Below are 23,232 nucleotides of genomic sequence, written 5' to 3'. Positions count from 1 at the left end.
AACCTCAAGGAACATATTAACATAAAATATAAAAAAATCTATGTCATGACCCCTTTAAATGTAATATTGCCATTAAAACGTGGAGGAACATTGTAGTTTGGGAAATTATCTATATAAACTACCATTCAAAAGTTTGGGGTTGGTAATTTCTTTGTTTTTTTGTTTTTAAATTAATACTTTTATTCAGCAAGGACACATCAAATTGAACAAAAGTAGTGGCCTGTACATATTTACAAAAATGAATGCTGTTATTTTGAACTATTCATCAAAGAATCCTTCAAATCTTAAGCAGTACAGCTGTTATCAACATCGATAATAATAAGCAGCAAATCAGCATATTTCACGGTTTTGATCAAATAAATGAAGCCTTGGTGAGCATTTTGACTTCTTTCAAATACATTAAGAAACCATACCGACCCCAAACTTCTGAATGGAAGTCTAACACAAGTTGAGATGAAAGACACACTTTAAAAGAAGCTGGATGGTTTGTAATGGTCACTGAAAACCTTTCAACATTTAAAATGGACTGTTTTTTTAGGGCCACCCAAAATAAAGGTTTGCATGCTTAAAATCTAGTATGACTGTCCCTTCAAAGTGTTTTGTTAAGACATATAATATTAGATAAAGTTTAGATGGATCAGAGTATTTGGTCGGGTGTCACTGGAGAACATGGGCTTTTTGGAAATGAGTCAGAAAGACCAACTCAATCATTTACTGATCTGTGTGTGATGTACGCTGTTGACTTTATGAGGTGAGAATGAAGCCAATAAGAGGAAGATAGAGTGATTGATTGAAGGATAAAACTTAATAACGTGGAAGAAGTGACATCTACTAAGCTGGTGTCTTTTTAGACTATGTAGTGCAAAGTCATCTGATATGTGCTGGGGCGTTATTGCTCATGGTGTAGGTAGGGGTTACTGGGACGTTCCGTTTATGCAGTGAAGGACGAGAGGTGAGGAATATTTGGTGGTTGAGCTGAGCCCCTCAAGAGTAGATGGTAATGACCTCACGTCCACCTCCACGCACGAGCAGGACTCTGTTGAGACCTTCAGTCAAGACCTCGAGGAACTCCATATCTGTGTGTCTGGAGTTAAGACATTTACACGGGAGTAGTCTCTGTCATACACACGCAGGAAGTAACTTCACTGCAAAAAAGTTTGAAGTCAGATAGACAGATGATTTTTTAGAGGAAAAAAGGATACAGTTCTCTTCTCCGGTGCGGTTCCTCGGTGGTCCAGGCATGTTTAGCAGGACTAGTTTAGCTTCTTGCGACTTCTTCACAATGACCCCGTTGAGCCTCTGCGCGTGGTGCATGCGCCTGACATTCGACTGATTCCTGTATAACACATCGTATGAAGAGCATTGCAAAGACTTTTTTTTGTGCATGTGAGGATGACATGATAACATTTTGAGCATATTTCTGCTTATCAGAGAGATATGAAGCGTACACAAAATGTAGCATTAGTGTTATCTTGAAAGTGTACTCACAGGTTCTCCCATTCCCTGAGGCATGAGCAAAGGGAAATAACAGTGAACAACCCAGTGAACAGAGAAATACAGGAACACAGCACAAATTAAACCGCATTGAGAACGTAATTAGACAACCTCAATGACTTGTTTTTAACCGTAACTACAAAAGTAAGGATGCACCCATATATTTATCGGGAATTATTGATAAAAAAAACATTGGCATGTCGAGTGTCAACTTGAAAAAGTCAGGTGGAAGCATGTTGGTGGGTCTTGTGTGTGTTCGGTATAAACCATTTTGTTGTGTCTCACTGATTATTTTTTTAGCATGAGGCATCAAGAACAACAGTCTAACCATCACTGTTTTTGTAATCTGAAGTGACAAGAGCGAAGCAATCTAAACACATGCAAATTCTCTAATAATGATGGAAGTGTTTGTGTTTCAAAGTAGAGTTTAACATATTGCTGCTGTTTATGGGAGCTTCCCAGCAAGCGATAGCTGTCATTTCAGCGTCTCAGTTAACTATAGACCCGATATAGTCCAGCTATGAGTAACCAACTTCTAGCCAAAATAACCTTGAATATGGTTTTTGCCAAAATAACTTGTGTTTCATCATGTAAGCAAAGTCAACCGTGATTACAAGGTGTGTGGTTTCATTTCTTTGACATGTTCTATGCAACGTCTTTTAAACGCAAAATTGCTTGCTGGGTTGTTTCCACTAATAAAGAAAACATTTTAAAAGATAATTGCGACTTTTTATCTCACAACTGCGAGTTTACATCGCGCAACTCTGACTATTTTTCTCAATTGCAAAATACGAACTCGCGAGAAATAAAGTCAGAATTGTGTGATATACAGTCGCAATTGCGGGTTATAAAGTCAGCATTGCGAGATATAATCTCGCAATTATGACTTTCCCCCCCCCCAGAATTGCGAGATGCAAACTCACAATTGCAAGAAAAAAAGTCAGAATTGTGAGATTAAAAGTCACAATTACCTTATTTATTTTTTATTCTGTGGAGGAAACAAGCTTCCATTGCTGTTTACTGCATATGCAAGTAAAAAACTTAATATTACGTAATAAAACATTTATTTATAGATATTTAATGTGAGAAAAAAAATATATACACACACACACGTTTTAATTAAATACATTTTAATTATTAAAAATGCATTTGTTTATTTTAAATTATAAATATAACTATTAATTAAATTATTTAAAATTATTAATTATTAATATTTTTCTTTCATTATGCCTTCTATTGTAGTCTTGTTATGCATCCAACTAACAGGATCAATGAACGCAATTATTAAATGTTAGTGACCTTGAAAACAGCCTTTATAACTCTTTGTGGAGGTGTAAATTGAGTTGTCAAATTAAAGTGTCAAAACAATGATCTGGTGCTCCATAGACACATGTTCCATAAGACAAATATCTTAATTAGCATGGGTCTATAGTTTTTATTATTATTATTGCTACTAAAATCAGAGAAAACCTCAAATCCTAAATCTCTATGCAAAGATTTGACTAACATGTCACTCTCAACTAATAGAATTATACAATGATTGAGTGAATATTTCCTTTTTTTAACTCAAAACTCATTTTTGATTAATTTATTATAGCTGACACAATATAAACTTAGTAGAGACCGTCATTCTCTTGACTCACGGTTTCATGTTGAACATATCCTTTATGCTTTCAGGGTTGGCCACTGCTGGGTTATTGGTCTTCTCCGTTTCGTCCGTCCAGGTCATCTGCACCTCCTCTCCGGGGCTCATGGCCGCTGGTGTGGGAGCGGTGGGGGAGGTGGGGCTAGTGGGGGTGGGGGTGGCATTTTTGCCCTGAATGAGTTGAACCTGTCGAGGACGGGAAAGACGGACAGACTAAGAGAAAGGTAAAAAGTGTGAGAGGGTAAAGAGGGATGAAACAAAAATTAAAAAGTGAGAATTTACGCATTTTCCGGTAACCTTGTTTTCAGAAGGATAAAGAAAAAAGAGAGAGGGCGAGAGATGCACTGCCAGGGTGTTAACAGAAGAGAACGATTTTCTAGTAGATAATGACTGAGAGAAGAGAGAGATTGGCAAAAATAGAAAGTGATGAAGAGATGCTATCTTCATGGCTGATAGGTCCGTGTTATCATCTAATCGGCCCGAAGGAAAGGCGTGATTAGCTCAACTGGAAAACAAGCACAAAGTCACACACACTTGATGGATAAATGCACAGAGACAAAACTGAGAGACAGCAGCTACCTCCTCCTCGGGTTTCTCTTCGCCACCTCCTGTCACGGACTCCTCAGCGATGCTCCTCTGGGGGTGCAGGTTTGAAGGGTTCTTTCGCCGTATAGAGCCACGGGACACATCTGTGATGCTCTGAATCTGAAGAGACAACATCAGCGCGGTCAGACTGATTCAGACGGCTAAATGTTGATGTCTGTTAGAATAAACCTTGTGAAAATTAAGTGTGCTTAACTGTATTGAATGTGCACTTGTAGTGTACTTGAATTCTTAAGTGTATTTTTACTTGCAGGATATTATATTAATGAAATAAAGGGAACTTAAGTGTATTTAAAGAGAGTACATTTTTAGGACTATGTTTGGTAACACTTTATTTTACTTTTAGTACTATTTTACTACTACAGTGTCCTTATTATACATTACATGTAGTTAGTAATAACTATCATTTCTGCTTAGTTACATGCAACTAACCCTAAACCAAAATCTAATCCTAATCTAGGTAATAGAGGTATAGGGTACACATAGTTAATAATTAGCATTTAGGTTACACTGTATCACAGACACCTTAAAAAAAGTGTAACCCTATATTTTAACAGTTACACTTTTAAAAAGTGCAATGCAATAATGTAATTAAATGTCAAATGTAATAATGTCAGATTAAACGTTTTTACTTTAAAGTACATTTTAAATCATTATGTTTTAATAATATTTTGTCATGCTTTAAAGTACACTTATTTTGATGTGTAAATAAGCAACAAATTTAACTATAGACCCTAAAAAAGTGTTTACTGTAATTGTATTGAATGTGGACTACTGCACTTCAAATCTTAAACGTATATTTAATTAATATATATATATTGGAAAATAACAATGTCTTTTTTGATTCTGTAAACCAAATGCTTTTTAATCTTTGCTATTCCTTCAATGCAAATAAACAAGCGTGCCATTATTTGTTGCGCAGTGACGAGTGTGTTCAAATAAGCCAGATATGCGCATATTTTGCACAATACGCTGTATTTAATATATCATGATGACTCACGAGTTGAGTATTTGCGCCAAATTCGCACAGATTTGGCTTACACGAACACAATATATATGTTTAGTACTCTGAAGGTCAGCTACTTGAAAGTATGCTAAAGTGTACTTCTTTTTCACAAGGGAAGACTCTGTTCTTTGACTTGGATACCTCTCTCTCACGCTCGTTCTTGGTAAGATGCATCTCCTTGAGGATTTGCGATCGCTGCTCCATCACCAGGGTCTTTTCGTAAGTGTAGGCTGAAATGTCGCTGTCATGCTTGAATTAAATGAACGGACAGGTTAGAATGATGGTTTCCAGTATCAACTCATGTGTGTGAAGGAAGCGTGTTTGTTCCTCACCATTTCAACCACCTCAACCTCAGCATCAAAGCGCAGGTGATAGAGGAATGTCATCAGGTCTTTCTTCATCTGAATACTGTTGTCGTCCATCTGAGCCACAGTGAAGATACGCATCTTGCACTTCCTCCACACCTACAGTTGAACCACACTTATTTTCAAATATTGCTGTGTTTTTCAAAAGCATTTTGAGCTAAGTTGCTCATAGAGACCATTGGTGCTAAAGGTTTTACGATTTACTTAGGCTAACAACGCTTTTGAGAAACGCAGCACAGTATAGTACCGTAATCGAGTCAGTATTTCTCATTCAAAGACATGAACTGAACGTGTTCTCAGTTTCAATCCCTAGTGAGCGGCCTCATAGGCAGCAATTGATTTAAAGTGCTGAAATTAAACCGAAACTGCAACACTTTACATAACTCCATTAATGTTCAGCCACTCCACATAAATACAGCACATGATGAGAGACTTGACACAATTCACACAGTGATTTCTATAGTGTTTGACATTGACATATTAAGGTAATAGTTAGAAACTTTAACAAGCACAACACATTTTGGGTGAAATATTTTGTCTATTAAGATAGAACTGTTTTTAATACTTTCAGTATTGAATAAAATATAGTGTAACATGTTTAAACATTTTTAAATTTAAAAATGTCAATACCATCTCCATTTTAAATAAAATAAATATGTTGTTAACTAATTTTAATAACTCTGCCCACCATTGCTCATACAATTTATCCTTTAGTACAAGCATATTATTTCTATTTACACTACCTTTCAAAAGTTTGCGGTCAGTGACATTTTTAAAGAAAGTTATACTTTAATTCAGCAAGGATACATCAAATTGATCAAAAGTGACAGTAAATACATTTATAACAATATAAAAAGTAAAAAATTATGAAAAAAATCCAGCACAACTGCTTTCAACATTGATAATAAATGTTTCTTGAGCACCAACGAAAGATGAAGGATCATGTGACACTGAAGACGTGTTTATTGATGCTGAAAATCCAGCTTTGCCATCACAGAAATAAATTACATTAAAAAAAATTAAAAATATGGACAATTTAAATTGATATTTTTTGTTACATATGTATAATATTATGTTATTGTATGTTAAAAAATGTCATAATATTTCACAAAATCTTGTTTTTACTGTATTTTTGATCAAATAAATACAGCCTTGGTGCGCAGAAGAGACGTTTAAAAATCTTACCGATCCCAAACTTTTGAATGGTAGTGTATACATTTTGACTGATATTTTTGTAGCACATACAATTTACACTCATGTAAATATCTACTGCCATTAAAAAGTGTAATTGTGCTTGTTGCATGGCATTGTGGGATTGCTGTCAGTTTGAAGGATGCATGTAATGCTGCTTTAGATTCTATCCAACAGATCTTAAAGGGAACCTCTTTACAATTTGTAATACAAGTCTCTGGTGTCCCCAAAATATGTCTGTGAAGTTTCAGCTCAAAATACCCCACAGATCATTCATTATAGCATGTCCAATTTGCCCCTATTTGGCTGTGAGTAAAAACATGCGGTCTCATGTGTACCTTTAAATGCAAATGTTCTGCTGGTCCCGCCCCCTTTCCAGAAGAGGGCGGAGCCTTTACAGCTCGTGCTTCGAATACTCTGGCAACAGCAAAATTGGAGAATCCAAAATGTTTAGCGGTGTTCAGCCTTACTGCACCCACACACCGGACGCGAATAGCGCGTCAGGCGCGAGTGATTTCAATGTTAAGTCAATGCAAAGACGCGTTACACGCGTTTTACGCGCGTAACGCGTCTTTGCATTGACTTAACATTGAAATGACTCGCGCCTGACGCGCTATTCGCGTCCGGTGTGAACGCACCATTACAGAATATGTTCGAACCGGAGTCGGACACAAATGGAGAGACTCAGGAAGAAGTTTAGAACGATGAATTTATGTAGTTGTTGTGGAGTTAACTTTATTCAACTCATCGATTAGCATGTTTCATCATGATCATCTGTAAATTGTTGTACAGGTGCTCACGTGGGAACTTTAGTAGGATGTTGGTTACCTTTCATTCCTGTTAAAAATCTAAGATGGCACTGCTTTGAATAAGGTCTATAAGACAGATCGTCACCAGTCATGGACGGGGCTTGTACCTATTCATGAGGATTATGTGGAGTGGGTGGATTTTTTACCATTACAGGCTGGTTGTTTACACACACTGTGGACACGTATCAGTGTTCAAACACCATGTAAAAGTGAATTTTGCATAATAGGTCCCCTTTAAATGCAGCATACTGTAATTGCTGCCTTCAATTTTGAAAAGCCTTGGAGTTGGTTGCACGCCTCTGATGCCTAAAATGCTGTTTAGGTGAGCAGAGTTTAGACCAGAGCTGTACGGTTCTTGTCCACAATCAAGCTACTATTATCTACAAACAATAATAAAACATTTGTTCCAATCATTGTTCTGAACACTCTGCCAACATGATATGTATGTGTGTGTTTGTGTACCTTGTGCTGGCGCAGAAGAAAGGGAAGGAGCATGAGCATGCCTCCATCATGGACAATCCACCACACGTCAATGTAGCCCTCGGTGAAACGCTCTCCGTTTGACGGATATGCAGAGATGTTCTTGGGCACCAGCAAGGCCAACTGAGCTGCGGTGGTCTCCCTAACAACCTCTGTGGGGACAAAACAGAGCAATATAGTCAAATGATCACTGAATCAACCTAAATACATTATTTTATAGCAAAAAAAAGTGTATATATGACCTTAAAGGAGTGGTATAATGCCCTTTTCACAAGATGTAAAATAAGTCTTTGATGTCCCCAGAGTGTGTATTTGAAGTTTTAGCTCAAAATACCCTACATATATTTTTATATAGCATGTTAAAATGGTCACTTTTTGAGGGTGAGCAAAAACGCACCGTTTTTGTGTGTGTCCCTTTAAATGCAAATGAGCTGATGCTCCCGGCACAGGGGGCTTGTGTTGTTTTACCTCACACAGACATGCACTTAGAATTTCAAAAATGTTAGCCTATTATATTCAAACCGGAGTCAGACAATGATGGAGAGACTCAAGAAGAAGTGAAAACATGTAGAATGCAACAGGACATTTCTGAATGGTTAGTTGGTGAATTTATTTAGCTTGTGTGTATTTATCTTCAAGTCATTGATTAGCATATTCTGTCATGATAATCTATAAATCGTGTACAGGGGGCGGGGTTTATGTAAATTTTAGGGTTGGTGATGTCACTAACCCGGAAAGAAGCTTCTGTAGTCCCTACCAGCCGTTTGTTGTAGTCCTTAAAAAAAACATTTCTGTAAAAGCAAGTATCTCCCTTTGCTTTGAACTTTGAGCGTTGTAACTTTGCAGATGTTGTTTATGCTCAAACAGCAACATTACACACTAACTAAAGTTAGAAAAGGGAAATCATAATCAACCACCCCATTAACTATTTGTAATTCATGAACGGTTTGGACAGAGATGGCAACAAAATAACTTCCGGTACTCAAGTAGAAGTACAGATACTTGTGTTAAAAGTAAAAAGTCAGCACAAAAATAAATAGTAAAGTAAAGTACAAATATCTGAAAAATCTACTTGAGTACAGTAACGAAGTATTTGTACTTCGTTACTTCCCATCTCTGGTTTTGGAATACAGACCTAATGTTGGTCTCTTTTTAAAGAAAACAGATTATTGCAGAAGTGAAAGCACTTTAAAAAAAAAATTAAGCGTAAAAAATGTATAGAATTTTAAGTTTACTCTAAAGAAATTGTACTGAACTAAACATTTTTATTTATTACCAAAATATCATTATCACAAACTAATTTGCTAGATCAAAGCCATATGTCTTGTTATCCAAATTTGAATTAAGGTTTTAACTGTTTTTTATGGTAACTCAATGTCCAATTTCAAAACGGACTTCACAGGATGAATTTCGATTGTTTAAGCTTTTAAAAGATACCTATTTTTTAAAGATTAAAATACATGATAGGGAAAAACGGCAATAAAAAAGGACAGTCTGACAGTTAACAGGCTATGCAAATTACCACTTTTTACACTAACGCGCTTCACTCTGAAACATGCAGTGCACATATTTATTTAATTCAATCACAGACTTTGTGATTTGATAAAACACAAAAAGCCATATCGCAAATTAAATTTTATTTCAGTTAATCATGCAGCCTTAGTCATAAACATGCATGCAGTTAATATTCATCTATGAAGATATCTATGTATCCTTTATCATTCTTTATCATTGCTCATAATAGGCAGTTCACAATCATCCTGTGTTAATCAGTAAATCTACGCTGACACAAAAGTCATGAAAACAGTAAAAAGGTCATCAACCAGATATGAGAGATATTTTCCCAGATTAAGACTGATTTATGACTGAAAGGAATGTAAAGTCTCACTATACATTCAGTCTGAAACAGACAGATATACCCTTTTCCTATACAGTGCATCCTAATCCTACACACTCTATATATAATCACTTGAGACATGTACAAGCATGTATCCAGTTTTACCTGAATGATCATTTATGTTACAGCATATGTTGATACCTATGAAACATATCTTTGATAGTTTCTCCTTCAACACAAAATCTAGTTACATATGCAAAACACCATGCCCAAAGACAAAGGGTAAAATTTCCCTTTGAAAGTCTAAGTTACCGTTGGCTCACTGAGTGACCTCCTCAGAAGTTAAAGTTCACCGTCCCAGTGAGGCTGCTCTCTCTTCTGTTTGCTTCGGGTTACGGTTCGTGTGGAAAGGACTGGAGACATCCAGTTTGACAGAAAGACCTTTCTCCCAGTGAGCAGCCGGAGGGGCCATTTTTTGTGTATGTGTTTGTTTAGATCAGTTATGTGTTTGTGATTTAGTTCAATAAAAAAAATGTGTGCACATTCATTTGAGTTATATTCTGGTCACTGCTTGTAAATCAACGGCACTTTAACGATGCGATCACAGCTACATGCTAAGATTTGTATTTTTTCGTGGTCACGAAAAATCTCCTTTCTGAGAGTTAATAGACGATCAATACAGAGTGTTCGCTGGATGATCAGATTATTGATTGGGATATTAATTCAGCTATATCAAGTTCATTTTATTAACTGACCAATTATAACAAGTTATGCTATAGGGCTGTTGAATGCTTGAATCTTATTGGTTGACGAACATTCTAAGGTGTGCAATTATTTTCAGGGAAACGCACGGCTAAAGTAGTTCCAGGCTTGACCCCATTACAGTTCCATATCACTTCGCGTAGTTAACCGTAATAACAGAAAATAGGATACAATTCATAACAAGAAAAAACATGCAGCCCCATGCGCTTGATCTGCAATTTTCGATGTCTAACCTCACAATCAATGGAAACATGCAGTTTAATTTTAATATAGTCCTATCTATAATCAATAGAAAATGAAACAATATGGCTATAAATAAATGAATAGTGCTGCTGCATGGGTTTTCTTAATTATTGCAGAAAATATAACAAATACATAATTATTGATAGGCCTACTTGTTAAAAGGGCTTTGTGTTTCATTTATTAGGCTAGTCTACTGTCAATAATAGAAAAAAAGAATGAACGAATTAATTAGAACGAATTGAATTAATAAATAAATAATAATATTGACACACATCATGCCTCTCTCTCTCTCTCTCTCTCTCTAATAACTGCATTAATAACTGCACAAAGCCGGGGACACACTTACTGTAAGGCCGGTTATGAATGTAATTTGATACTTATGACTGATCATGCCCAAGCGCGTGTTCAGTGCGTTCAGTCTGCGTTCACAGTCGGTGTTTAAAATCTGCCGCGGTCGATGGAAACAGTCAGTCTTAGAATGTGTCAGCTAGTCGTTTAGTGTGTCCCCAGCATTAGTCTGCTATCAGTGGCTCGAACCTCTGTTACTAACTCTAAAATTACGTTTTGGAATTAGCGATGGAAAAACTTGACAAACGTCTTGAAATACATCATCTGAACAATGTTTCGAGGTGTGATAACTGTAGTATAAGCGGAATAATTGACTCCGGGCCGTTGAATTATTAGAAAAATAATGCACACCCGAGGTGTAACGCTTTGCATCGTGACCGCATTACCACCTCAGGTGTGCATTATTTTTCTAATAATTAAACGGCCTGTCGTAAATTATTCCTTACTTATTCATATTTCCCTTTTGAGCTAATTTGCAACAACACACTAACCCACCAGACTTTTGTCTTACCAATGAAGTTTCTGCAACGGTGGTGCTCCTCAGCTTGTTTCCAGTTCTTGGGGAAGCTGACCAGAACCGCATTGTGGCGGAGGCCGCCTAGACCTCCAGCTTGGATCAGATGTGAGGTGGCGTCCCGCAGGTTAGAGGAGATCACTACCTGACTGAATCCCTTCACCTTCTCAATCTCCATCAGCTTCCTCAGGGACTGAGACAGATAGAGGTTATTATATTAGTACCAAGTACGAATGGCTCATTGCCTCGTGTGTGGCTTCAGGAGCGGTGTGTGTGTGTGTGTGATTGCGTACTTGGTCTGCTTTCTGTGCCTGTGGTTGGTTGTTTAAGTAGGTGCCCTCCACACACGCTCCTACGATGGTCAAGCCTTTGCCTGCTTTCAGCTGATTGGTCAACGACAACAGTCGAGGTTGCTCCACGCTCTGCTCTCCATCCAAACCCATAAGAACAAGAATCTGGGGCCTGGAATATTGATAACATTTTGAATTTTGATGAACATTTTATATTTTGGAAGAATGCAGTTTGACATGTGATACTGCCACTAACCTCCAGTTTTTAGTGTGAGGAGGACCTTGCTCCAGCCTCATCAGAGCATAGCGGGCGGCACTCAGAGATATGCCACGTATCCCATCACCCCACTCTTTCTCTGCCCTACAAGGACGGAACACACAGTCAATAGTCAATTTAGCGCTTCACAATTTAGCCAAAAACAAGGTGGGATTTAGTGTTGGAACTTGAACATTTTATTGTGTTCTATTGATCAATTCCAAATATTTGAATTGAAATACAAGCACGCCATTTGATAAAACAAATGTGTGTGGATCAGGGGCTTCAAACTAGGGACTTAATTTATAACTTTGTAAAATGAGATATTACATATGTTATGTTGATTTTTTTTTTTTCTGAGATTACTTCACTATTTTTTTATTATATTGACATCAGTTCTTAAAAAGAAATAAATGAAGGTGGATACATTTAATATTATTAATAAATACTGCTGTCAACCTAATCAAATTACAGTATTGTTAGTTTAGGGGTCAATATATATATATTTTTTAAAGAAATCAATTTTATTCAGCAAGGTCACATTACATTTATCTAAAGTGACAGTAAAGCCATTTATAATGTTACAAATTTCAAATAAATGCTTTTTTACACTTTCTATTTATTAAATCATCCTAAAAAAAATTCACAAATGTATAAGCTGCTTTCAACATTGATAATAATAAGAAATGTTTCTTGAGCATCAAATCAGAATATTAAAATAATTTCTGAAGGATCATGTGACACCGAAGACTGGAGTAACGATGCCGAAAAATTTAAACTTAAATATATTAAAACAGAAAACAGTAATAATTGCAAAAATATTTCACAACATCACTGTTTTACTGTATTTAACATAAGCACAAGTTTATAAAAACAATAATAAATCTTACCAACCCCAAACTTTTAAACATTAGTGTAAATACTAGATCATATTTGAATCATTTACTTTGGCTTTAGTACATTATAACAGACAATATAAAATCAAATAACTGAATTCTGGAAACATGTTATCCTTATAATACCATGCTTAATATCTATCTCAAATTGTACTAAATGGAACAGTACATGGAAATAAAGTTCTACCATTACATGGTAGAACTGATCCTATTTGGAAGGCCAAAGGTTAAAAACACCTGGATTAGGTAAAAATCATTCATCCGTGTCGTCCACTAATAATCATCTAAAACTACAGTATATACATTTACTGTGAATAATTACCCAGCCACATTCGCCAGGCCTTTAAATAAATCCTCTAGCAAAAAAAACAAAAAAACTATACAGACAATAATGCATTTTCTGCCAAGAGAGAGATTGATTTAGGTTGTGTGAAAATCATTAGGTTTTTTCCTTTTTTGTCGAGTCTCTTCCCCCTGAGGCTCATTTAGGTTCGCTTACCCGCAGAATTCGATGTACTTATAGATGCAGCCGGCGATCACCATGGCAACGATGGCGTAGTACCAGGAGCAGAGGAACATCAGGGTAAGACACAAGCTCATGCCCAAGAGTGACAAAGCCCTGGAGAAAGATCATAGTCTAGCTCATGCTCATTTGTCCAGTTTGCAATTGCTCAAAGTTACATACATTTTGGTGTCAGCTGTGTTTACACTAATTACGAGTAGCCACAGGTGACTGTATTCTTAGAGGTGGAAGGACTTAATTATGTGGTGTGATGTCTGCCTTCACTTTAACATTTAACATTAAAGATTACGAAAGACTAGACATTTAACATTCATCCACTCAAACCAATGATTTTGTATACAAACATACTTTCCGTCACTGACGCAAACGTAAGGGAGCATGAGTGTGTGTGTTTGTACATGTGTAATTATGTACCAGTGGTAGAATTTAAAGCGTGGCCTCCAGTTCGGGGTCCTGAGGAGAGTCTGCAGCGCACAGGCCAGGTTTACGAACATGTAGCACATGAGAAAGAACCTGTGGGGGGAAACAGAGCAAAACTCTATATGTAATATTGAGAAATGCTTTGTTTTGCAGCTATGAACCACTATTAATTTACTTACATACTTAAAATATATTTCTGTTGATCAATGGCAAGTAATTTTGTTAAACTGAACATGAACATACGCTGCGTTGTTTCTGCACCATACGCGAGTATCATTGGTTTTTCTGTTTCACAGAACTAAGACTGTTGTGGTAATGTTAGCTTTAGTAACAGGACAGTTTTGAGTATCATTGTTTGTCTGCAGCTGGTGTGCTCTGGCGGCTAACAACCAACTCTTGCTTGTATTGCTTGTGTGCTGTGTGTTCCTTGTCATTCGTTCATCATCTTTGCTTTATTTTTTGTGAAGCATTAGTGCCTCCCTTCAGCTATGATAAAGAGACATTGTGCATTTTAGGGGTGGAGCAATGAAGGGAGGGGTGTGTGTTTATTCGTATTGATTTCAAATATCAACAATGTTTCTCAGAAATCGCTTACTGCACCTTTAAGGAAACTGTTAGTTGTGACTGTTAGTGAGAGCTCTCAGTGCTCATTATAAGAGAGCCCAGTCATTCCATGGATATAGTTTTAACAATTTCCCTGTGCCAGTGTCTCACAGTAGGAGGCTTGGTCTTGATCCACTGGAGTAAAACACATCTTCTTGCAACTAAAAGAAGATTATGTAATAGTTTTTGGCATGTGTTTGTTAGTGGCATTCCATCTGAGATATTCAATAAACAAATCTTGCACCATTTTTATCTCCTCAATAAAATTCTTACATATTTTGTTACCCCCCTGCCCCCCATCTATAAATTAAGGGACATTGTCACACACAATGAGAGTAAGATTCCACCTTTTTACATCAATTATATCGAGTAGAGATTGTAGAGTTTATATGATTTTAAAAAAGGCCTGTTAAAGATCCTGTATTGATAAGTAAATCTGTTGTTACATAAGAAAGTTTTTTTTCCAAGAGACTTAAAAATAATAATGATGAATTGTTTTCCAATTAAATATAATATTTAAAAATAACATTATTAAACATATTATATAAATATGTATTTATTATATTAAATTAATATATATTAAAATACTTATATAAAATAATATAATTAAATAAACTAATATTTTTTAATAATATATAATATAATAAAATAAGGTCTGTGGTAAAAAGAAAATGTCTCGGTTACATATGGGAAGCGTGCCCTTTCAGTTAGGAAGGAGAACGCTGTGGAACCAACATTCTTCAGGAGTTATGTGGAGATATACATCTGAACTAACCCGAAGGTTGTATTGCATATGAAATACTGGGTGACTTAGCCCAAGGGAAAGACATGGGCTTCCGTTTAGGAGCAGCCGTGGAAGAATACACATATGGAATCCCCGCAGGATATGGGACCCAGCCTAGACCCGGTTCTCAAGGATTCAACGAATAAAGGCCTGGCGCCGGAAGCTCCGCCACGTCCGTGGCGAGGGTGTTGGAGGACTCAACAAGTTTTTCACACTGGAGTAATTAGGGTGCAGCAAGCCGACAAAGTGCTGTGTGCCTCTCAGTGCCTCTCAGTGCTTCTACCCGTTTAGGGAACATCTAGCAAACGTGTTAGGTGTCGTCTAGCCTTCAGCTGTATAGATATCTGTTAGCGAGGAGCCACGTGCCAGCGACCAGGAGGATGCAACGCCTCTCGTGGAGTGAGCTAGCAACCTGAGTGGGCAGGGCACGTCTTGTGCTTGGTAAGCCAAGGACTAGCATCCACTATCCAGTGGGCCATCCTCTGCTTGGAGACAGCCTTTCCCTTCTGTTGGCCTCCGTAACAGACAAAGAACAGGTTGAGGTCCTGAGACTTTGAGTTCTGTCCACGTACAGACGCAGAGCGCGGACGGGACAGAGCAAAGCCAGGGCTGGGTCTGCCTCCTCCAGGGGCAGCGCTTGCAGGTTCACCACCTGGTCCCTGAAGGGAGTGGTAGGAACCTTGTGCACATAGCTAGGCCGGGGTCTCAGTACAACATGGCTGTCACCCGGCCCGTACTCTAGGCACGATTCGTCGACCGAGCAGCAAATTCTTCATGGAGAGAAGCTTTAAGTCTGCTGATTGCAAAGGCTCAAAGGAAGCATCCTGGAGTGCTTGAAGAACCAGGGAAAGGTCCCAAGAGGGTATAGAGAGGGGTCGAGTAGGATTTAATCGTCTCGCCCCCTAAGGAACCTGACGACCAGGTCGTGCTTTCCTACTGTATTGCCATCTATGTGGCCATGATATGCTGAAATAGCGACAGCATGTACTTTGAGGGTGGAGAGAGACAGCCTTTGCTCCAACCCTTGCTGCAAGAAGGAAAATACGGACCCTATCGAACATTTTCGGGGGTCCTCTCGGAGAGAAGAACACCACTCGACGAAAAGGTCTCTAGACTCTAGAGTGTGCCCACGCTGAAGTGATGATGTTAAGTACCTCTGGGGGTAAGCCACCTAGAAACCTCCGCGTCTCGTCCAGGGACCACACATGAAGTTTCCAGAGGTCCGGACGTGGGTGCCATAGGGTGCCCTGTCTCTGAGTCATAAGGTCCTTCCTCAGAGGAATGGGCCAGGGAGGGACTGTAGCGAGGAGCATGAGTTCTGGGAACCAGGTCCAGTTGAGCCAATAGGGAGCCACCAGAAGGACCTGCTCCTCATCCTCCCTGACTTTGCACAGGTCTGTGCAAGTAGGCTCACACATATTTGCAAGAGCCCCGGGGACAGCTGTGTGCCAGTGCGTCCGTGCCGAGAGTTCCCTCGGACAGAGAGTAAAACAGCTGGCAGTGGGAGGTCTCTGAGGAGGCAAACAGGTCCACCTGAGCCTCCCCGAACTCTCTCCTGATCAGCTGAACCGCCTGGGGGTGGAGTCGCCATACTCCCGAAAGTACAGCTTGTGACAGCTCGTCGGCCACACGGTTGAGCACACCGGGGACATACATGGCCCGAAGCGACCTCAGATGCTTCTGACTCCAGAGGAAGAGATGGCGGGCGAGTTGCAACGGGAGTGTATACCACCTTGTCGGTTGATGTACGCAGTGGTCGCAGTGTTGTCCGAACGGACCAGCACATCCCTGCCCTGTAGCGGTCTTTTTAAGCGGCTCAGAGCGAGACGTACTGCTAGCAGCTCGAGGCAGTTGATGTGCCAATGCAGTTTGGGGCCCGTCGCAATCGCACCTGCTGCTCGTTATATACCCACGCTGCGTGGCAGAGCAGCTGTTGCAAATGATTGCACGCCAATGTGCATTGGCTCGTTTAGTTTCACTCGAAGTAGATTAGCCTCTCTAGCGAGATTCCTATTCGTCGGTCTTGACGTTGCGTTCACTGACCGACTGAAGAGGACTTGACGATACTTGAACATTTTGTCCAACAACGTAAACTGTACACAACATCACGTCATGTTCACCACAGACCATATACTTAAAAACCCTATTATAAAAACCCATAGGAAAATCTCGAGGGAACCACTTCCGGGTGTTGATGTCATCCCTGCGGCACTTTATTGAAGAACAGGCTTTTGGAAAATAGGCTATTCAGCATAGTGAAGAAGTTTTATTACAGCAATAAGTGAGTGTAAACTGTTTATTGCTGTTGTTTCTCTGGGAATCATAAAGAATGAGGAGCACTGTGTGCGTTTGGGTAGTTGCTTACTTACATTGACAGAATGGGTGCAACCGAATCCAGGGAGGCGATGATTATGCCAATCTCACAGATGCAGCCCGTCAGGAGGAGAGCCCATGTAGGTTCACCGTTAGCTTTGCCATGGCCAAACACCTGTAAAAGTAAGAAAGACCGCTTAGTATGATCGAGTATGGAAGCATCAACAGAGAGATAATCAGAGGGCAAACATATACATGTACCCTGAGGAAAGGAATGATGCCATCGCGGGAGATAGCTTGAAGGAGGCGGGGCGCTCCTGTCAAACTCTGAAGCCCCGCCCCACAGGTGGAGAAGAAGGAGCCAAACACAATGACCCAGGGCGAAGGCCATGCCAGGGTGCCAATAACCAAGTTACCGTTCACACCTTCCCCAAATCTGCGTTTAGAACAGTGTTGATATTGTTAACTAATAGCATTCAATAAATTCTCGTTAATTGAAATAAGGCTGAAATAATATACAAATATTAAGATTAAAAACGTAAAAAGCCTAGAAAAATTTATTAGAAATGCCACCTTGGCAATTAACTAAAATAAAATAGTTTAAGTTGAAATACTAAAATTGCTACAAACTAAAAATGATATTAAAATAAATTAAAGCTAAACAGAAATATTTAAACAAAGGACTAATAAACATGGAAAAAGCACATAAGAAAATTTGAAAATATGAAAATAAAAGCTAATCCAAAATTGTAATAAATACTAGAGTATTATAAAAACAATACTAAAATAACACTAGTTTAAAAATAAAATATGTTTTATTTTTATGTGGAATTTTTTTGAATTAAATTGATCTGAACTGCACTGACTGAAATCGAAGTTTTAATTAAAGTGGAGGCTATACTGAATCTAAAGTAAATCAAAAGTAGAACCAGGGTTATTATAACTAAAACAAAAATCTTAAAATAAAATATAACACATTTTAAACTTATTTTACTTCAGCTAGTTTGTCAGCATGGACCCATTTCACAGACGATGATACGTTTTAACGGCTATCAACATCGCAAATCCTGCAAAGTGTTTTATATATATATGTACATTTATAATAAATGTACATTTATAACACTATACTTTGTATTATATTACCTTTGCATCAAATTACAAGAAACTAGTTAAAGGAGAACTCCGGTGCAAAATGAACCTTTGGTCTAATTACACATTGTTACCTAGTCAACCGTTATCTGAGATTTGTTTTCATGATTATCGAATGTAAATAGTTTTATCTCTAAAAACAGTTTAGCCTATAACGCTAGTATAACGCTAGTATATGGGGCATGGAGTAATGACAAATAAAAATCGCTTGTTAATACCACTAACAAGGCTCAAAATAGCCCCACACTAACACGGTAGCATAAACCACCGATCCAAATGCGCTGGACCATATGAGATTCTACACAGTTCAGCGCATTTGGATCGGTGGTTCGTAGTTCGACTGATCGAGTCTGTTTTTCAAAGATGGATTCTGCTTTTATACGTGAAGTTGACTGTATGTATAAAATATCTTCTTATTAAACTGTCTGGACACTGTCAAAGTTCTCAATGCTTCGGTTTGAAGGTAGGGACCCTCATTATGCTACCGTGTTAGTGTGGGGCTATTTTGAGCCTTGTTAGTGGTATTAACAAGCGATTTTTATTTGTCATTACTCCATGCCCCATATACTAGCGTTATACTAGCGTTTTAGGCTAAACTGTTTTTAGAGATAAAACTATTTACATTCGATAATCATGAAAACAAATCTCAGATAACGGTTGACTAGGTAACAATGTGTAATTAGACCAAAGGTTCATTTTGCGCTGGAGTTCTCCTTTAACGCTGCTGTGGGAGTGACTTAAATTCCTAAATCTTTCTCTCTTCTGACTACAGTAATCTCTCCCTATTTTTTCCTCTTTTTGAAAGTTGTGAAAACACTATTGTGGAATTTTTCTTTTGCTATTTGAGCAAATTGGAACACAATTTTTATATTTATTTAGTCTCATTCACTGCTATAGAAGTTTACCCAACTATGACGACTTCCGCTTCTAAGAAACCCGGAAATGTGAAAAGGGTCCATTATGTTCAGTTGTCAGTTTAGTCCCTAGTTAGTTCCCTTACTAATTACATTCACCTGTCGGCAATTTGTTCCCTTATTACTCCCAGTGTATTTAAACCCTTATCTTTTTTTATTCATTGTTTCGCATCGTCTTTAGTTTAGGTGGTTGTGTTATATGCTCTATTCCTAGTAATCTCCTATGTTTTTGGATTTATTATTAAAGATTTTCTGTTTATGCTCCTTCGTTGTGAGCTTCATTACAGCGACACTTTCATTGAAAGTACTAAAATAAATGGAACTAAATAAAGTTTATACATATTTTAACATATATAAAATAACAAAAAAACATTTTAAATAAAGAATCACTTCAAAAACTAATTAAAAAAACTATAATAGTACGGTATGTGTCAATGATAATAAAATAGAACTACACTGACTAGAACTACAGACTCACTTGTCCCTCAAAACAACTCCGTCAACACAGGCTCCGAACAGAATCACACTAGACATGTCTGCGAGAGCAAAAATTCAGGAGAATGACACCGTATATAGCAAAAAGGCATTCATACTATTTCAGCTATTTTACCACAGATGAAAAATATCAAGTCTTTTCATTTTATCATTGTCGTTTCCTGGATATCAAATTACACTGTATTTTGTATATTTCAAGATGTGCAGTTCTGCACTGTCATTTATATAAGCAAAGATGGAGCGGTTTTGCCTTTGGAGTAAAGGATACAGATGATGGAGGTGGTTGTGATGGCCATGATGGTCCCAACAGGGATGGACTTCTGAGCATCCTGCAGGTCACCAGAACGGTTGGAACCAGCCATGATACCTGTGACATACACAAACATTATGTCAGAAAACGTCTCGATTACTAATGTAACCCTCGTTCCCAGCAGGAGGGTAACGTTGACGTGACGTCGAACGTGAGCGACTGATAGGGAACACTGGGTCTGTTTGTGGATCAGGTTTTGCCTTGACTGAAAAGAACAAATGTCATAAGAACAAAAAAGCAGCAAACTTTCTTTCATTGTTTTAGTGAATTAAAAAATTGTACATAATCTTGTTTTTAATTAGTCATTTCATTTGAATTCATTTTGAATAATTTTTTTCTTGATACAATGAAAACTATAATCAAATAATAATCAAAAATAAAAACAAATCATGACTCAGATTAAAATTAACGTGACTATATGTAAGTATGTAAAGTATACACAGCAAAAAAAGTAAACTATATATTTCTATCACAGTTTTTTTCAACTCCTTACACACATTTTCAAAACTTTACACACACATCCAAGAATTGCACACACAAATTGCAAAATACCTCACACCTCTTGCAAAAACCTTTGCCACCTTTGGATATATCATACTGTATACACAGAGTTATTCAAAACCTAAACCAAATTCTATGCACATTTCCGTACAAGATTGAAAGTAATTGGCAGAGAGATGTTGAAAAATTCACGGTAAACACGCAAACAAGATTGAAACCTAACGTATTTATTTTTTTACTGTAAGCATTTGTGGTTGTGAATTTTGTGTTGTGGTTTGCAAAAAATGTTTTATGAAATTGAAATCTAGAGACTAGAGAAACTAGAGAATTGAGTCAAAGGCCGAGAATTAGTGTATGGTTTTGCAGATTTGGTGTGTGTTTCTGCTGTTTGAGTGTCAGGTTTCAGAAATTGTGTGACAAGTAAGGATTTTGAGTGTAAGCAGCTGAAAAACACTGTAATAATAATTCCCCTACTAGTTATGGAACGGTTGTCCTGACCTGTGACAGAGGGGAAGTAGATGCCAACCAGCAGGGTGAAGAAGCTGGTGATGTCAGCGAGGACATATCGGTTAGTGTTGGTTAGTGGGGCTTCAGGGTCGAGTACTGCAGCTAAACCTCGTTTCTCTACAAATGTATTTTTCTCAGCAAACATGCTGAAAAGGTTTTCTGTGAAGGAGAAAAAATATTCACATTTTTTAAAAACAAAGTGACATGATCAAATACATACAAATCAGTACATTTTTTGAACATTAAAGCTCAACATTACTGGTATACTCAAGCATTTCAAATATTCAAATGGGGTTCGACATTTGTAAAATAGTATGGACATTTTTTTCAACATCATTATTTTAAGTTCATTTTATATATGCAAATGTTTAAGAGTCTATAATTGGATCATTATTGCCGTGATTACTATGTTTCTAGCATGTTATATGTTTGGCAACAGTTCTTCTAATCCTAATAGATGGAGTGTAGCTTTTCATTTCTTAAACAATCATGTTGGAAGACAAGATCTTGACCAAAAATTGATGCGCCTCTTGATGTAAATAAATGTTGTGATGTTATTTCCATCAAGATGTGCAACAAGTTTTGTTCAAGATCTTGTATTACAATACAAGAGACAAGCACTCTGTAATGTCTCCTCCAGGACATCCCAAAGACTTTCAATGAATTTCAGGTCTGGACTCAAAGGTGCCAATTCATGTGTGAAAATGATTCTTCATGCTCCCTCACAACCATTCTTTCACAGTTTGAGCCTGATGAATCTTGACATTGTCATAATGGAATATGGTCATGATGTGTCTTCCTACACGGTTGTTTAAGAAATGAAAAGCTACACTCCACCAATTATGGTTAGAAGAACTGTTGACAAACATTTGACGTGGTAGAAACATAATTACTGCAATAATCATCCAATCATAGACTCTTAAGCATTTGCCTATTTAAATATTTTGGCCAGGCAGTGTGTGTGTAATTAATTCGCTTCTATGTTGAAACAATTTTGATTAAACCTTCAAAGTATGAGGAAAATATATAAAAAATTAAATATGAGGGAAGAACAAAACACTTTACATAGTTAAGGTATTTATCTGACAAAATTATTTGCCAAAAAAAAGGCCACTTACAGGTTTTATTTAATTATGCAAAAAAGAAAAATGCATAAAAAAACAAAAAGCTCACAGGAAAATTGACTCCAAGCGCAACAACTACACAATATGCTTACACAATCTTTTGTCAAAATGCTTAGAAAGACAATAATTATACACTGTTGTCTCTACACTACAAAAGTACACTATCGTTCAAAAGTTTGTCTCATATGCTAACCAAGGCTGCATTTATTCAATCAAAAATACTATAAATAGAGAACAGTAAATAATACATTAAGATTGTGAAATATTACAATTTAAAATGCTTAATATTTTTTTGTGGAAACCTTTAAAGAAAAGAAAGTTCAAAAGAACCTCATTGGTTACACTTTTTTTCGATAGTCCACTACATTTAGTGGGTATATTTTACTAACTATAAGTAACTTTTCAACTATATGTCAACTAACTCTCATTAGAGTATTAGTAGAGTGTTGTAAACTGTCAGTAGACTGTTAGGCTATGGTTAGATGTTAGGGTTCAGGTTAGGAGAATAAGTTGACTTGTAGCTGCCAAGTTAGCAGATAATAATTTGTACTAATATATAAGTATCAATGTCTGTAGGTCTTCTAACCTGCCAGGATGCCACTGGTGACTCCAGGGATTCCCTGGATCTGGCTAACGTTGTTGTTGGTGAAGTAATCATCGCAGGTGGCGTTCAGGAACTCGGAGTCACAGAAGGCTTTCCAAAGCTTGGTGGTGACCGTGGCATTTCCCTGCACCATGGTCTTGGCACAAATGTCAAAGCTCTTCGACACAAGAGTTCGGTTCCCGAGCACACACACCCTATACAGGATAAGGTCTGTATGATTATGGACGCTCTGTGCCCTAAAGGAAC

The 23,232-nt window shown here is 37.6% G+C and overlaps 1 protein-coding gene across 4 annotated transcripts in view; it reads right to left on the bottom strand.

The window, feature by feature from the left end:
- Positions 1-167: 167 nt before the first annotated feature.
- The window catches only part of slc12a5b (solute carrier family 12 member 5b), a 78,149-nt gene continuing 55,084 nt past the window's right edge, over positions 168-23,232 (bottom strand). Inside the window, exons 8-26 of one of the 4 annotated variants that reach the window (XM_079637545.1) lie at positions 22,969-23,180; positions 21,250-21,417; positions 20,209-20,307; positions 19,924-19,981; positions 17,644-17,818; positions 17,439-17,557; positions 13,677-13,775; positions 13,239-13,358; positions 11,844-11,948; positions 11,591-11,759; positions 11,295-11,490; positions 7,576-7,745; positions 5,081-5,212; positions 4,890-4,997; positions 3,719-3,844; positions 3,138-3,352; positions 1,489-1,503; positions 1,203-1,336; positions 168-1,076 (exon numbers count right to left, since the gene is read on the bottom strand). In XM_079637545.1, coding sequence (XP_079493671.1) covers positions 985-1,076; positions 1,203-1,336; positions 1,489-1,503; positions 3,138-3,352; positions 3,719-3,844; positions 4,890-4,997; positions 5,081-5,212; positions 7,576-7,745; positions 11,295-11,490; positions 11,591-11,759; positions 11,844-11,948; positions 13,239-13,358; positions 13,677-13,775; positions 17,439-17,557; positions 17,644-17,818; positions 19,924-19,981; positions 20,209-20,307; positions 21,250-21,417; positions 22,969-23,180 — 2,512 coding nt within the window. In that variant the 3' untranslated portion in view covers positions 168-984. Of the gene's footprint in view, positions 1,077-1,202; positions 1,337-1,488; positions 1,504-3,118; positions 3,353-3,718; positions 3,845-4,889; positions 4,998-5,080; positions 5,213-7,575; positions 7,746-11,294; positions 11,491-11,590; positions 11,760-11,843; positions 11,949-13,238; positions 13,359-13,676; positions 13,776-17,438; positions 17,558-17,643; positions 17,819-19,923; positions 19,982-20,208; positions 20,308-21,249; positions 21,418-22,968; positions 23,181-23,232 lie in introns of all 4 variants that reach the window. The other 3 variants (XM_079637546.1, XR_013800450.1, XR_013800451.1) reach the window with 3 other exon arrangements.

Source organism: Phoxinus phoxinus, assembly GCF_949152265.1.
Source record: "Phoxinus phoxinus genome assembly, chromosome: 15".
NCBI classification, from domain to species: Eukaryota; Metazoa; Chordata; class Actinopteri; order Cypriniformes; family Leuciscidae; genus Phoxinus; species Phoxinus phoxinus.
Note: the sequence above shows the minus strand (reverse complement) of the source record. Positions and strands in the feature narration are given on the sequence as shown.